Here is a 17,696-nt window from a genome sequence, read left to right as displayed (position 1 = left end):
GACATTTCACTGGTCAGGGGGGTTTTTGGGGCTTTCTGGCCCATTTACCATTCTTCCCTATGATGATTTGGGTAAATTGACCCATTTAACATTGTTTCCTATGGGAAATCGGGGTCATCGCGGGTAAATTGAGGCATTTAACATTGTTCCCTATGGGGAAATCGCGGCCATAGCGGGTGTACCATTTAAGCATTTTTAGGCGCACACGACGCGACCGACCTGATTTTTCACTGTTTTCAATGCATTTCAAAGGAAAAATTAGGGGGCATCGCGTCGGTCGCGTCGCAGGCCACTAAAATTACCCCCGATGGCCAAGATTTGTGGCCGTGCTAGGAAACAAGTACCAAAAGATCCACAGGTGGAGCTAAATACTTCACTTGTGATTCTAGGCGGGACTCTCTAACATCCTCCGCCACACATCGCCGGCATTCGCATTGTTAATAATGGCATATGCACTAACATAGTTGTGTTAAGAGCGGTCCTTTGCGTTGTGGCCAGCGATGTGCAGCAGATCCCCCCTCCCTCCCTGCAAGAGGTGCAGGGAGGAGGTCACTGGTCCGGGCAACACAGCAGGAGGCTGCCCAGACACAGGTGAGGGGGGGTGGGGGTGGTGAGAGACACGAAGGGATGCCCATAGACTTCTATGAGGTTACGCCATCTAGAACTGGCGTAACCCCCCCACAGTGAAGCCCCAGCGGTGGGGCTTAGCTGCATATGAAAATGCGGTACAAACCCTAAAAACTGGGTTTTTACGGCATTTTTTTGGTGCATCTCGCCCTCTGTGAGAAGACATGGAAAATGTTAACTGTTGGTAGCTCTTGAGGGCTGGAGTTGGCTACCACTGCCCTAATGTGTAAGATAATAGTGCAACTCTCAGGTAAATCTGATTGTTTCTATGTTATGCCCATGTTACATACATTTGCGTAATCCCTGATCTTTGGGAGTTTGGTTCCTAAAACAAGACCTCACTTCTCACCAACCCACACATGCTCACTAGGGTTTACTTCTTGAAGCAACAATGGATTCCCCGAGTTACCCGTTACCTCCAACTTCTGTTGGGTACCTTCAGTAGCATGTAGTCATGGGCAAAGCGATTCACTCAACTTATAAGTAACTCGTAAAGATCAGCAGGACCCTTGCAGTCCTTAGAAGTACTCAGAGTTTATTTCTCCCTGTACTTTAAAGATTCTCCTTGGTCAGTTACCAGGATGCACTTGAGGTTTGGTCCGGATAGTGGTGCTTTATACGAGAGTAGTCATCCTGTTTTGTAGGTACAGGTTGTACTGTGTATTTCCCAAGCCTCCAGCAGAGGACTCACTGTTCCAATCTCAGCATCTGTTCTCTCTGAACTCTGTCAGTTGCAGACACACCCTGGCCCTCTGTTTGTTCTTTAACCATTACTTAGGTGGCGATCCTGTATCTGAGACCTTCTTGTATGGATCTCAAGTTACCTAAAAAGACCCCATTCCTATTTGTAGACTTTTGATTTCTGAGGTCTCTAATTCACTATAATGAATTACATATGAATTACATATGTAGCAGTGATATTTTTCTCTCTGTTGTATAGATTGTGGGGGTTATTCTGGCTTACTCACAAAGGCAAATGGACAAACCATGTGCACTGCAGGTGGGGCAGATGTAACATGTGCAGAGAGAGTTAAATATGGATGGGGGGGGGGGGGGTACTTCAAACTATTTGTGTTGCAGTGTAAAACATAAAGCAGTCAGTATTTACCCTGCACAGAAACAATATGATGACACCCATATCAAACTCTCTGCACATGTTACATCTGCCCCACCTGCAGTGCACATGGTTTTGTCCATTAGAGAGAAAATTTGCCTTTGCGAGTGAACCAGAATAATCCCCTAGATATAATTACGGTGTAAGATACCCTTTGGCGTACTCCCAGATACAGGGCTACATACTGTATACAAAACACATTCGGTATTGCATACAGCAAAACAGAGCGAGATTTAAATTCAAACTGAAAATGTAACTTTGCACTGTAGAGGCATAGTGCAGCCTAAGTGAATCAGGGGCATGCAAGTCATTTACAGTAATGTGCAGAACTCGCCTATTGTACGATGCCTCTCTACATCTGTAAAACCTGTGTCCTATTAACCCGTGGCGTACAGGTGCTTACTACTGAGTTCTCCAGCACATACGCCGCGCCTATACACGGTGTGATGAAGAGGTGTGATGCGCACTCCCACGCATCACAAAGTATGTGCTGCCCGTACTTTTTGAACTAGATTCCATCACATCTAGTTCAAAATGCACCATGCTTTAGCCCATTGCATGCGTTTTGCACTAGATGCGATGCAATCTAGTTAATAACCATAGGCGTGCGCACAGGGGGTGCCAGGGGTGCACAGGCACCTCCTAATGATGGGCACCCCCCTCACAATTGCAGCCAGAGCCGACATCGGGGAGCAAGCTCGGGCCGGCTGCAGTGTGTGACAGACGTGGCCGAGGCTGCTGCAGCAGGATACTACAGTACTATCTGTATCTAGTGACGCCCCTGGCTGCCTCTAGGGGGAGCTGACGTGCACAGCTTCGCTGCCTGGGTGAGGAGGGACGGAGGAGTGAGGACTTCCTGCCTGCTGATTGAAATTTGCTGCAGGTGTGCTCAACTTATCGGGGCTCGGGAGGTGCTGTAACAGGGGGATTTGTATATTATCTGGGCAGTCTATGGCTTTGTTTTATGGGGGGGGGGGGGGTTGTATAAAAAGTTATTTTTATATTTGTCTTTAATCATGCTGCCTGTTTTTTATTTTGTCAAAAAGGTGTGTGTGTATGTATCAGCTTTTTGTATGTATACTGCATGTGTGTCTGCATAGAGGGGCTGTGTATACTGTATGTATGCTGTGTGGGTGTGTGGGAGGGGGCTCTGTGTATCTCTTATATATTTGGCTACATCTGTCACTCAAAGTGTGTCTGGAGCTGTAACGCTGGCTTGTGGACTTCCATCTTAATTTATGATTGTCATCACCTGTTTTAAACAGGGTAATGGATAAGAAAGGTGTTTAAGCACAGGTGATGGTAATCCATAAATCAAGAAGAAAGTCCAGAAACAGAGCATGTTGGGAGGTATGCACCTCCCTCCCTCCCCCCCCCCCCCCATTCACGGCATCCCCACGATTAAATGGCACATGCAAAACACTGACATGGCTATGGTCGACAATGAAAAAGGTTGACAAGATTTATTTTTCACTTTTTTAATGTTTTCATATTCATTCTCATGTGTCGACATGGACACCAATGAAGTGCTACACTTATGTCAACATTTACATGTGTTGACCTTTCTGTGTTGATTTTTTCTTGTGGCGATTCGCGGCACCCCCCGCGACCCCCCTCCCGCGATTTGCAGCACACCCCCCGCAATTCGCGGCACCCCCGGTGACTCCCACGATTCGCGGCCCCACCCCGTGACACCCCCCTCCTGCGATTCGCGGCACCCCGCGACTCCCCCTCCCACGATTCGCGCCAACCCCCCGGGCCCCCCCTCCCGCGGTTCACGGTGCCCCCCACGACCCCCCCTACCGCGATTCCCCACCCCTGACCCCCTCTCCTGTCATTGCGGCAACCCCCGCCCCCGCGACCCACCCTCCCGCGATTCACTGCAACCCCTCACCTCCTCCCTCCCCCCCACCCCGCGCGCGATTCACGGCAACCCCAGGACTAAATGGCACATGCAAAACACTGGCACGGCTATGGTCGACAATGAAAAAGGTTGACATGAGTTTTTGAAGATTTATTTTTCTTTTTTTTAATGTTTTCATATTCATTCTCATGTGTCGACATGGACACCGATGAAGTGCCACACTTATGTCAACATTTACATGTGTTGACCTTTCTGTGTTGATTTTTTCTTGTGGCAATTCGCAGCACTCCCGCGACCCCCCTCCCGCGATTTGCAGCACACCCCCCGCAATTCGCGGCACCCCCGGTGACTCCCGCGATTTGCGGCCCCACCTCGTGACACCACCCCCTCCTGCGATTGCGGCACCCCGCGACCCCCCTCCGACGATTCGCGCCAACCCCCCGGGCCCCCCTCCCGCTGTTCACGGTGCCCCCCACGACCCCCCTACCGCGATTCCCCACCCCTGACCCCCCCTCCTGTTATTGCGGCAACCCCCCGCCCCCGCGACCCACCCTCCCGCGATTCACTGCAACCCCCCGCGCCCCCCTCCCACAATTCGCGGTACCCACACCCCCCCCCCCCCCGCGACCCCCCCCCCTCCCGCAATTCACGGCATCCACCCACGGCAGCACCCCTAAGCCCTCTTTAGTCCCCCGTATACTCACACACCCCTATCACTACCCAGCTTCCTGCTCTCCTGAACCGTAACTTCCACCACTGGGGAGTCGCTGACGCTGTTTTGCCCACATGCCCCTATCATGCCTCATAGCCCAGCCTCCTGCTCTCATGCACCCGAACTCCCACCCAGTAGGAGGAGACTAAGGGACTAAGGACTGACTAAGGGCCACCATTCTGTACTCCTGTACTGCCACGCTGGACCCTCACCCACTGGCAGAAGCTGCACAGTATCTCCCACCCTCCTCTTTAGTCCCCCTTATGCCCACACACCCCTATCACTACCCAGCCTCCTGTTTTCCTGTGTCGTGACCTCCGCCAGTGGGGAGCCGCCGACTCAGAACACCCTACTATACTACTGCACACACACACCTAAACAACACGCACACACAGCCCCCCCCACACCCACAAATGTCACTGTACCATCCACACTATCAATGTACATCTTACTCTGTAACCGCTTTTTAATTAAACAAAACAATACACACCCCCTTCCACATCATATGCTCTCTATTTAACACATTTCACCTATAACTCAAGTTGCAATACAGGCCATCTTTAATACAATTCTAACCATCTTTCTCATATGCAAATGTTCACAAATTAAGGGGGCTCAGCCCCTTACGACGGCGTGAAGAGCGCCCGTAGGGCGCGATGAATCACCTAGTACTACAATACATCTGTGTGTGTGCGTGCTGTGCCTGTATGTATAATGTGTGTGTGTGCATGTGCATGCATAGAGGGGGTGTATGTGTGAGCATACTGTAGGGGGCTGTGTATATTAGGGTTACCACCCGTCCGGGATTACTCCGGACAGTCCGGTAATTGACACCAGCGTCCGGAGTCCGGAAGGGTGGCTGTCCCGGACTATACATAGTCCGGGAATTGATCTCCAACCCCCCCCCCCCGCTGCGCCGGCACCGCCGATTACATTACTGCGGTGCGGGCAGCCATCAGAGACAGTGTGTGAGTGGCAGTGCCGCTGCCCACCTGAGTCAGCCACCACGTGAGAAAGCAGGGTCACACACATCGGAAGGGTCCCGAGCCGTCCACTTCAGCAGTTATTCATCTTGAGTGACACGGTCACTCCGCCGCGGCGCTCGCTTGGAAGAGGAGGGAGGTGGGACACAGTTGTGTGTGTCACTGTGTGTGACGTGGTGTCCGACTCCTCCTGCGGGCAGCGGCTGCGGCGCTGCCGCGTGACACACGCCCGCTCGCCTGACAGCAGTGACACCACGTGAGACAGAGTGCGGCTGCCTGACGCGACGGACGTGCCGGCAGTGAGCGCTGTGGCATGATGATGATTGCATCCGCAGCCACTGCAGTATATTATTCAGCAGTACCAGTACTGTAAGTTCCGCAGTGTGGTGGGTGGGCGGGCAGCGGGCACAGGATCAGTATATATATTTTATATTATTCAGTTCAGTATACTACTGTAAGTTGAGTTGACTTATTTCCCTCTTGTTGTGTTTCTGTGTTGTGAGGGCAGAGAGCCAACCTGTCACCATACTGTCACCACAGTCCAGGCAGGCAGTCCCCTGTCCCCGTCTGCGCCGCACCCAAGTCACCTGGGCGATGTTGAGTTGTGCCTGCCGCAACCACCCAGCCAGGCCTGCTCCAGCCAACCTCCCAGCCAAGCCCAGCCAGCACTGCCAGCACTTAGCACAGCCACAGGAGCTACTCTCTCTCTAGATTTACAACTGTGGCCAGATTTACAACTGTGGCTGGCCTGGGCCTGGCCCAATACAATAGTATGTTGTTGTTGTATGATGATGACGATCACTATTTTTCAAGCAAGCTTTTGAAAGCAAATAATAGTGTAGTCACCAGTGTGTCAGTGAAGATTTTGGAATAATGTGTAATGGGCATTATGGAATGTGGTATACTATGTAATGGGTGTGTGATGTGTAATCAGCATTACGGTGTCCGTGTTGTCCCTATCTTAGAATAAAATTGAGTCCTGGCATAACAAGTAATAAGCATAATGTGTAATGGGGATCACGCTGTGTGGCATAACGTGTAATAGGCATTATGGCAGGTGGTATACTATGGCATTTTGTACACTATGTAATGGGTGTGTGACGTGTAATCGGCATTATGTTGAAAATTTTGGGCACGGTCTGTATGTTCCTCCTTCCCAAAAAACTTTTTCAATTCTGGCATATCGTGTAATGGGCATTGCGGTGTATGTCGTAACATGTAACTGGCATTTTGGTATGCAAAATCAAGAATGAAATTGAAGCAAATGTTAAAAAAATCAACATAAGGCGGGTCAAAGGGCGGAGCTGGGGGCGGGACATGGGCGGGGCAATGGGTGTGTCAAGGGGCGGGCCACTGTCCGGGAATCTCTCAACAAAAAGGTGGTAACCCTAGTGTATATGTATACTATGTGTGTGGGGGCTCTGTATGTATATACCTGTGTGTGCATAGGGGGCATGTGTGATGGGCATTATTGTGTGTGGCATTATGTCTAATGGGCATTACAGTGTGTGGCATTATGTTTAATAATAGGCAATGATGAACACACCCAGTAGGCGGTGATGGACACGCCCCTCCAATGGTGCACCCCCTAAGAAAATAGGCTGTGCACGCCTATGTTAATAACGCATGGAGTTTTATCGCTCCATGTATAGATGGCCGTTAAAAATAAAATATGTAACACAAAACGTTTAAGAAGGACCTATAGCCTGTGCTGGTAACTGCTGATATTAGGGGGGGACGGTATCAGAAATATTTTTTCTTTTCACATCTGTAATACAACACCAGCGCCAATAACAATAACAAAATAGAAAGGAGGTTTGTGATTGTTTGAGGTGTCCTGCCATAATTAAGGCTTGCACACATACCTCCTCTTGTGCTCCTGCTCCTCCTGCTCTTGTTTCCGAAGCCCCAGCAGATTGTCTTGTGCATTCTCCAGGTCGCCCTTGGTCCTCTCCAGCTGCTCAAGCAAGTCCTCATTTAGCTGCTTCAAGCGATCATTCAGGACTCGGGTCTCTAGTTGCTCACTGTTTATAGACTTTAGCTGATGCTCCAGCTGTAACGGGGGAAACTGGGAATAAGTTGTGTACTAGGTGTGGCATAAGTTTTGTATTACAACCAAATATAAAGCCGACAAACTGAGTAATCCACAAAAAAAAAAAAAAAAAAAAAAAAAAAAAAAAATCGGGGGCAAAAATAGGTAGAACATTTATTTATAAAGTGCAGCAATTCTTATTGCGCTTTAACAATTGCAAACAGTGATAAAACAAACCAGGTATTTACAGACAATCAAAACGGTAGTAAAGGGGCGATTTCAGGGAATTTTCTAAGAAATCTCACTGGAACTTTAAGAAAAATGCCCCTCATTCGCTCCGTGTATAGGGGCGATAGCGATGCTTCGCCCGGCAATTACTATACAGCATGCTGGATAAATCTACTTAAATCGCCATTCAGGGCCAGTGTTCTCACCGGAGAACGCTGGCCCTAACAGATCGCTGTGGGCTGAGCGATCTAGATCTATCTCCCCGTGTGTGGGCCCTTTAGGTCCTGCTCGCAAGCTTACAATCTGTAATGAAATAGGCAGTGATATACAGGTTCTTGGTGGGCTGTATGGTTTCTGAATAGAGAATACATGTGAATTGAATAATATTAATTAAAAGAATGCCTCAACAAGAATATAACAAGTTATTTGAAATTCTCATAACAAATCTGAAATGCAATAAGTAAATATCATACAACAAATGATACCCTCCAAGAACAATGGGAGTCCAAGCCGTTACTGTAGCATATTAATATACCTGAACAAGGACCGTTTCACTTCAGAAAGTTTTCAATAATGCGGGAGGTTAAAGTTCCTCAGTTGAGTATAAGTGGAGCATTAAAAGGAAATGATAAAACTTGATCCACTTGTGTAAGCATGATGGTTGATATTGCCAGATAACGCCCAGTGTAATGAAACAGTTACTCAACAGTCCTTCTGGGAGATCTTGGGGCCATTTATCATTAATATTTGCAGCTAATTGCAAATACGGGTGTTTTCGGGGATTAGCCGCAAATATAAATATGTATCACCTGAATGTATCACAGAGGGTCAGTAGCAGGATTCTCCAATCCCTGCTGCGAGCCCTACTGCTCTGCCACCAGCTGCACCACCTATTGGTTTCAAATGGGGATGCAGCCCAATGTTTCACCATCGAGCAGCATCACATTGGGTCCCAGGGCTCCCACCATTCTGAGATGGCAGTAGCCTATGGTCTACTGACCTAACTGCTGCGAAACCTGGTGGCTGTGGAGTAGGTTCTTGGGCAGCATGGGGAGGCAGAGGGTGTCTGGCGCTGTGGGCTCACTGGGCTGTTCTCTGTCATGTGAGTCAGTCATGTGAGTCAGAGGCTCCACCCAGCGTTAGAGACACACTCACACACTGAGTGACAGATGTAGCCAAATATATAAGAGGTTTTTTGGAGCTGCACTAAATATAAAAAATTCTGGTATAAAATATTACGGGGTAGATAAATTAACCAGCGTTAAGTGCATATGCTGCATTTACTGATGTTATCTGGCTGGGGGGGGGTTAACTTTTTTAAAATGTATTAATAGTGGGCAATATACCATCGGCGCGGCTATCCCCTCCCTTCAGGTGTGATTTGGTGTTAAAAATCCTTTATTCATATACACTATACACTATGATACTTACAGTATCAGCATACCTCTAGTTCCATAATAATGTATTTAATAGAACTAACAATAAGATACAATGAAACTGCATTATATACTGTAACAAAGATTTATGGCACCAAGCTTAAATTAGCATGCAGAACAAATCCCTCGGCAGTTATCCCAGGAGTGCTGGATCAAGTATTCACTACAACCACTAGTTTGGTAAGTCCTTACCTCCCTGGCACAGCAAGCTAGGCAAGGTAGCTGTAACTCCCGGGAGTGGAGGATGCTGAGAGAAACATCTGGCAGCATCAGTAGAAAATCAGGGCCGGATTCTGGGATGGATGCAGGCGGGCTGTATCTTTTGCAGTCTAAGGCTGCTTCTGATTTTTATAGACCATACTGTGCTCTTGCAGTGTCTGAAGACCGTTCATTCCAGCCTTTAGTTGCAGTATCAGTGCCCGACCTCTGCGGCAGGTGCAGTTTCTCCATCTGACTATGGCATCCTGTGTGTGCTGCTGCGTGCCGCTGAACAATGAGGGTTTCAGTGACACACCCCTGCCGGTGTAAAAAATGTGTAGCGCCATGTGTAGGGACGCAGTGTAGCGCCATGTGTAGGGACGCAGTACACTAAGACGGTGTCCACGGCGACATTCGGGACAAAAAAACATGAAAAACTCATATCTATTTGTTGACCTAATGGTTGTGTCGATGGCATCCTGTGTGTGCTGCTGCGTGCCGCTGAACAATGAGGGTTTCAGTGACACACCCCTGCCGGTGTAAAAAATGTGTAGCGCCATGTGTAGGGACGCAGTGTAGCGAGTGTAGCGCCATGTGTAGGGACGCAGTACACTAAGACGGTGTCCACGGCGACATTCGGGACAAAAAAACATGGAAAACTCATATCTATTTGTTGACCTAATGGTTGTGTCGATCTTAAGCCATGTAAACCTATTTCAGGTGTCGACAAATGGGGGGGAACCTTACTGGCAGACATCTAACAACTTCAGTGGGATTCAGTGTTACCGGTGGCAGCAGCAAACCTAGATATGATGATTATCAATAAAGTTCAGGCTGGCATAGAGCCAGGTCACGGGTATTTCCTGTGTGAGTAATAAGGTGTGTCCTTATCACAGGGCACATACCTGAGCTTTACTTAAGACTCGGAACAACAGCTGCACATCTTGGGGATGCTGCCTCATTACACAGCTCATAAATATGATGTCATTTCACTATCTGTACCTTGGAAGATGGGTCAGGTGTGAGAGATAGAATAAAGGGGGAGCAGCCGGCTTATTACTTACTAAATGAACGTTCCGTAATCTAATACACTGAGGATAAATAGAAGGGAGAGGCTTTCCAACATCGCTATCTCCTTGTGTATGCTTGCTGAACAGTCTTCTGTCCTGTTGCTGCCTCGGCTTATAATGCCAATACTGTATTCATGTGTCCTTGCGGATTTCACTTCACAGAGACAAAAGGCTTTAACATTCCATGGGAGCCCAGTAAAATGGGACCCTGACTCTGGCTGGATACACCGCCTTGGCACACTTCCGCTGTGTAGCTGCCAACCTGGCTCGGACGTATTAAAAGGCAAATACACTTTTTCAGGCTGAAATCATCATCGTTACCCAGTCTCCTACACGTCTATCTTCCAGCATAAATCCACAACTACATGACAGTGTAGGACTAGCACAGACAAGCAGGCAATAGTAAACCTCCAGTTACTAGTATTACCCTACTTTTCTGCAGCTCCCCTATCCTGGGGTCCCATACCCTGCGCCCCTTTTCATGTTCAGTAACTCTCTATTCTGAGATCAGCATTGAGTGGAGCCAGTCCCATCTTATCATGGGTGTCTGTATGTATAACAAACAGCATAGTCCTGTGAAGGGTTCCTCCTGTCCCCAGGGGTGTTTTGTTTTAGTGGATTAAAATAAACATTACAGCAACAGTGATGTAATAGGTGTAGTGTGACTGCCAACTCATAAGTACTTGTCTTTGGCAAAAGAACTCAAATTGGGCTCATATAAAAGTCATATGTTATTGGATAAGGCAGTGGTTCCCAAACTGTGCGCCTAGGCTCCCTGGGGAGCCTCAGAGCACTTGCAGAGGTGCCTCAGAGGTTGGTGTTTCAGAACCAATCCAAATTATTTATGGTCAATGTAATAGGTAAAATCAGTGCTTCCAATTATAAAATATGTGGGTAAACAGAAGTGAATCCTGTCCCTCACCACATAAGTGGACCAAAGGATAAAATTTAATCACAACTTAAATTCATTTAATATTTATTTCTGAAATTCACAGCAACAAACTTTTGGTCTACGGGTGCTGTGATATATATTCTGATACTGTAGACCAGGGTGTCGTGATTCATAAAGTTTGAGAACCACTGGGACAGGGTATAAAAGCAATGGGCCATAGTACATGTCCCCCCTACAACAAACATTCTCAAATAAACCCCTTTACTAACATTTAAAACAGATTCCACAGCACATGCCAGCCTCTGTGCCCACATAAACAGAGATTACATCTTGGCAGCATTGTATAGATTACTAACGTCACTGGTAATGTTCGGAAGCTGCAGCAGCGGGTCATGTAGAGGTGACAATGCACGCCATAAAGTTTGGAACATCAGAACTCTGCATTTTTTACTACAGCAAATGCTCCAGGAAATGGATTTTACCCCTGACCCTTTCAGACATAAAACCTTGCCTTGGACCAGGGATATTGGCCCTTATTCTGGTTCACTTGCAAAGGCAAATTCCTTCTCAAATGGACAAAACAATGTGCATTGCAGGGGGGGGGGGCACACGTAATGTGCAGAGAGAATTACATTTGGGTGGGGTTTTACTTCAAAGTGAGATCTATATTGCAGTGCAAAAATAAAGTAGTCACTATTTTCCCTGCACAGAAACAAAATAACTCACCCAAATCTAATTATCTCTGCACATGTTACATCTGCCCCCACCCCCTGCAGTGCACATGGTTTTGTACATTTGAGAAGAAATTTGCCTTTGCGAGTGAACCAGAACAAGGGCCATTAAGCCGAAGCCGGGGCTTTCTGTACTTGTTCACGATCACACATCGGGGATGATCTGGGTTTTCCAAGGTCATCACCCTTCATACCAGACCGGAGGCTTACAGTGAGGTCATCTCCAAGTCCTGCTGTCCACTGCCATTTCCTTTTAGGCAGGATTCGGTCATCAAGACCCGGGTCATACTTTTCAGAGTCGGGGCACAGATGCAGGTTGGTCAGTTGGCCAACCCTGGTCAGTTGCAGGTCACAGAACCCAGGACAGTCAAACCGTGTAAACTCTTTCACATATCACACACCGATCACATATGAGCCGAACCCAGGTTGATGTGCATTCATGACAAAAAAACAGGTGCTCCGGGTCCACGACTCCCTCTATGGGGGTCGTGGACCCCCACGAGGGAGAATAGCTGATTGCCGTCGGGAACCCGTCTGTCGGTGATCCTGGGTAAATGGCTGTCGGGACCCCGTCCGGCACCCAGGTATAGGGGAAAGACAAAAAGTACATCTGACCCAAAACATTGGTAATGTCACTTTGGACCGAATACGATGTGATGCGTCAAATCTACAAGTGCTGCTGTGTAATAGGTGTTGAAACTTACACACAGCAACTTGTTGGATGGTGTAATTTCTTTGAACAGACCGGAGTGCTGCTCTTTGGTGTATGCAAGCACCATACATTGCTACATGACTGACGGATGGTACGGGGCAATTATATACATCATTGTTCCACGGGAGCGCCGACTTCTGGACATTATAAAGGGATTTTTGTAAGAACTTACCGTTCGAATCCCTTTCTCTGATATGGTCCTGGTGACACAGCTCAACACTGGGATGTAGGAGGGTCCGAAGGAGCCAGGCACCTATCCTAAAGCTTTAGAGGGTAGGCTCCTCCCCTACTGCATCCCTGGACTCTTCAGTTCAACTTTCAAAGCCACTGGAATACATAAACTCAGTACAAACGCCTGCACATATTATATGCACATTTTATAACAGAAACTGTTAACTTTTAACCATTTTAACATGAACATCATGAAATTCTGGCATACTTACTGAGCGTAAGGGAGGGATCGCTGTGTCACCAGGACCATATCAGAGAAAGGGATTCGAACGGTAAGTTCTTACAAAAATCCCTTTTTCTCTTTCAATGGTCCTGGTGACACAGCTCAACACTGGGACGTTCCAGAGCCGGTCCTTTGGGAGGGTACGCTCAGGTCTGCAGCTCTCAGCACTGCTCGCCCGAATGATGCGTCCTCCGACGCGAACTCATGGAACCTATAGAATTTGGCAAATGTGTGAACAGATGACCAAGTGGCAGCTCTGCAAACCTGCTCCGCTGTGGCCCCATGTCGGACCGCCCAAGAGGTAGCAACTGACCTGGTGGTATGCGCATTAATTCTGGCCGGTACAGGCCTACCCACTTTGGTGTATGCAAAAGCTATCACAGATCGCAACCACCTAGCAATGGTCTGCTTAGATGCAGGCCAACCAATTTTATGTACGTCATACAATACCAATAAAGTGTCAGTCTTTCTAACACTCTTCACTCTGTCCACATATATGCGTAAGGCACGCACAACATCCAAAGTCTTCAACTTGTCCCTTTTCTTGGAACCCTCTGGGGGTTGAAACACAGGTAGAACTATCTCCTGATTTAAATGGAAGGCAGAGACTACCTTCGGTAAAAATTGCGGCACTGTTCTCAGAACAGCCCTGTCATCGTGAAAGATTAAGAAGGGAGATTTGCATGACAAGGCTCCCAACTCAGACACCCTCTTAGCAGATGCTACTGCTAACAAAAACACTAACTTCCACGTGAGAAACTTAAAGTCAGCCGACCTCAAAAGCTCAAAAGGTGCCTTCTGAAGGCAATCCAAAACCAGTGACAGGTCCCAAGGTGCTACTGGTTGCTTGTAAGGGGGTTTCAGTTTGGATACCCCTTGTAAAAAAGTTTGAATCTCCGGTAAAATGGCAATTCTTTTTTGAAAATAGATGGACAAGGCCGAAATCTGCACCTTCAACGACTGAAGGCTTAGGCCCGAAGAAAATCCATCTTGTAAAAAATCCAACATTTTTGATAATTTGAAGTGAGATGTGTGAGCTTTTTGCCTCTCACACCATCTAATATAAGTCTTCCAGACTCTATAATAATTTGCAGAAGAAACAGCCTTTCTGGCTTTTATCATAGTCTGCACTACTGCGTCAGAAAATCCTTTCTTTTTCAAAATGGCGGTTTCAATAACCAAGCCGTCAAAATCAATCGATCGGAATCCAGATGATTGAATGGGCCTTGTCTTAACAGGTCTGGTCTCAGAGGTAGACGCCATGAATCCACTGATAACCTCTGAAGCCTCGAATACCAAGACCTCCTTGGCCAATCTGGGGCCACAAGGATCACCGGGACCTTCTGGTCCTGTACCCTCTTTAACAGTCTTGCTAACATCGGAATAGGAGGGAATGCATAAAGAAGATCTCCCTGCCAATGGGTAGTCATGGCATCCACTGCCTCTGCTAGCGGATCTCTCGTTCTGGCATAGAACCTGGGCACCTGATGGTTGAACCTGGATGCCATTAGGTCCAAATCCGGAGTTCCCCACATTGCAGTGATCTGGTGAAACACCTGAGGGTGTAGGCTCCATTCTCCTTCCTTGAGCTCCTCCCTGCTCAGGAAGTCTGCTTCTATATTCTCCACTCCTGGAATGAATATAGCCGATACTGCAGGAACATTCTGTTCCGCCCATAGAAAGATTCTGGACACCTCCCACATGGCCAATCTGCTGCGTGTACCTCCCTGGTGATTCAGATACGCCACAGCTGTGGCATTGTCGGTCTGAATCCTCAAGGGGGAGTTCCTTAACCTGTCTCCCGCCAAGGAAATCACTTTCCAGACAGCTCTCAGCTCCAAGATGTTGATTGGCAACGCTGATTCCTCTGCCGTCCACAGGCCCTGCAGCCTGAGATCCAGGGCTACTGCCCCCCAGCCCCTGAGACTGGCATCGGTAGTTACTATCAACCAGTCCCAGGTCTGTAATGACCGACCCCACTGAAGGGAATCTACCTCTGTCCACCATTTCAAGGAGTCCCGAGTGTCTGCGGACAGCACTATCAACTCCGTCTTCATGGTCAAAGTGTTTCCTGACCAGGCTGACAAAATGTTCCATTGGAATACTCGAGAGTGGAACCTGGCAAATTGAAGCGTTTCGAATGACGCCACCATTTTCCCCAGGAGTTTGAGGCACCTCCATACTGACAAGCTCGGAGCACTGAGGATCTCCTGAACTAGATTGACCAGGTCCCTGGCCTTTATCTCCGGGAGGAATACCCGATGGAGATGGGTATCCAGTATGACTCCCAAGAACTGGATCCTCTGTGATGGTACCAACTGAGATTTTTGTAAGTTTAAAATCCAGCCGTGAGCCTGCAAAAAACTGATGGCCTCTTTTAAATGACTTTGAAGCAGTGTTGCTGATTCTGCTTTGAACAGGAGATCGTCCAAATAGGGTATTACTGTGATTCCCCTGAGCCTCAGCACTGCCGCCATCACAGACATTATTTTTGTAAATACCCTTGGCGCGGTTGCTAGGCCAAAGGGTAACGCCCGGAACTGTAAATGCAGGTCTCCTATGGCAAATCTCAACAGCATCTGATGTTCCGGGTGAATGGGAACGTGCAGATATGCGTCCTGGACATCCATGGACGCCAGAAATTCTCCCTGGTCCAGACTCAGGAGTACAGTTCTCAAAGACTCCATTTTGAAATGGTCTACCCAAAGGTGAACATTTAAGGACTTCAAATTTAGTATTGGTCTGAAAGACCCGTCTGGTTTGGGCACCAGGAACAGCGTGGAGTAAAATCCTTTCTTCCACTCTGCCCTGGGAACCGGGACTACCACCCCTTTTTCCAAAAGGGAATGAGCCGCTCTCATAAGAGCTGTGCGCAGGAGCGCCTGCTTTGGTATGGGTGTGGGGATGAACCTCTTTGGAGTCCGCCCTCTGAAAGGGATTTTGTAACCCTGGGTAATAATCTCTAAGACCCAGGTATCCTGGTCTAGAGAAGCCCAAGCGTCTCTGAAGTGTGTAAGACGCCCCCCCACCTTTATCCCTGCCGGGCTGATCCCCTGGCAGTCATGCGGAGGGTTTTTCCTCTCCTTTAGAGGCAGGCTTCTTATTGAAAGAGCCAAACTTGGACCTTTGGGATTTGCCCCTGGAGTTCTGGAACTTTCCCCTGAACGATTGTCCCCGAAAGGACGCACCACCTCTAGGGGAGGGCCGAAAGGACGGCCTAAAAGCAGCAAATCTGGATGACTGCTTTGTTGAGGAGGCCGGCAGAAACGTACTCTTGCCGCCTGTGGCTTGTTTTATAATCTCCTCAAGCTCAGAACCAAAAAGTAACTTTCCCTTGAAAGCTAACATTTCTAAGGCCTTTTTGGACTCATTGTCCGCTTCCCAGGCCTTAAGCCAGAGTACCCTCCTGGCATTTATGGAGACTGTGGATACTCTGGTAGCCATTTTAAGAGCTTCCTCCTCTGCTTCCACCGCATATTCTGCAGCGGCCTTAATCTTTTCTGCTACCAGCAAAGCACCGTGGTCAGCCTGCAGCATGGTGCATAGCTCACCAGCCCACTCTATAATGGCCTTAGAGACCCAGGCTGAAGCAATAAGGGGACGCAGGGTAAACCCCACCCCTTCAAAAATAGCCTTGAGGTTTCCCTCTAGCTTTTTATCCACAGCATCTTTAAAAGCTGCACCACCCTGTACAGGTAATACCGTAGCTTTTGATAAGCGTGCCACAGAAGCATCCACAACAGGCACCTTTTCCCAGAGTTCAGAATGAGACTCCGGCATGGGGTACAGACTAAGGAATCTTTTAGGCATCTGTAGCCTCTTATCTGGGGTTTTCCAAGCCCCTTCCAATAGTTCCTATAACCCCTCATCTGAGGGAAAAGTAACAGCCTCCTTTCGCTGTCGCTTAAAAACACCCTTAACAGGGGTCTTATCCTCAACAGACAGTTTTAACGCCTGTTTTACAGCCACAATAAGATCCTCTATACCAGCAGCAGAGGTCTCTTCAAAATCATCACCCTGGTCCCAGGGTGTGTCAGTATACTCTCCTTCCTCTTCCTCTAACACATTAGGCATAGCATAAGACCTTTTAGGGGTCCCTGTAACCTCATCCATTTTGTCCAGTATTTCACTGAATCTGTTGATCCCCTTAGCAGTATCCTGCATCACCTGAATAAGTGCAGGATCTGCCTGGGTAAGAGGTAAGGAGCCAGACGACTGCTGAGATGATGGCATAGGTCTCTGTGATTCTACCAGCACATCACTCTGCCTGTCCAGAAGCTGCACCAAAGCGTTTACCGACCTGCCTAGGGCACTGGCCCACGCAGGTTCACTCTGCTCTCCCCTATGGTGTTCACTGCCCATGGGTCTCACATCAGCGCAAGTAATACATAAGCCCCCCTTGGCCATCTGCTCAGGGACAAACTTTTGTGTGCAAACATTGCACGCGCTCAGTGCACTAAGGACTCCCTCCCCCAAAACCACAGCCTGATGCTCAGACATGATGCAAGTGAAGCGTATATATATATATATATCTCAATATACACAGTGCAAACAATTGTACAAGCGTTTATACAAAGTCAATGCACCCAATCACTTAGCTGTCTGTAGGTTTCAACTGCGGGGAAGCGATGCCCAGGAAATCC

At 48.1% G+C, this 17,696-nt stretch overlaps 1 protein-coding gene across 3 annotated transcripts in view; it reads right to left on the bottom strand.

Annotated features, from left to right (window-relative positions):
* CRACR2B (calcium release activated channel regulator 2B) overlaps positions 1 to 17,696 on the bottom strand; it is an 83,407-nt gene that overhangs the window by 3,716 nt on the left and 61,995 nt on the right. For all 3 annotated transcript variants that reach the window (XM_083165414.1, XM_083165413.1, XM_083165415.1), the window contains exon 8: positions 7,166 to 7,353. In XM_083165414.1, coding sequence (XP_083021540.1) covers positions 7,166 to 7,353 — 188 coding nt within the window. The remainder of the gene's footprint in view (positions 1 to 7,165; positions 7,354 to 17,696) is intronic.

Source organism: Crinia signifera, chromosome 11 (assembly GCF_055691185.1).
Source record: "Crinia signifera chromosome 11, ASM5569118v1, whole genome shotgun sequence".
Classification (NCBI taxonomy): Eukaryota; Metazoa; Chordata; class Amphibia; order Anura; family Myobatrachidae; genus Crinia; species Crinia signifera.
The sequence above is the reverse complement of the archived record's forward strand: the minus strand, read 5'-3'. Positions and strand labels throughout refer to the sequence as shown.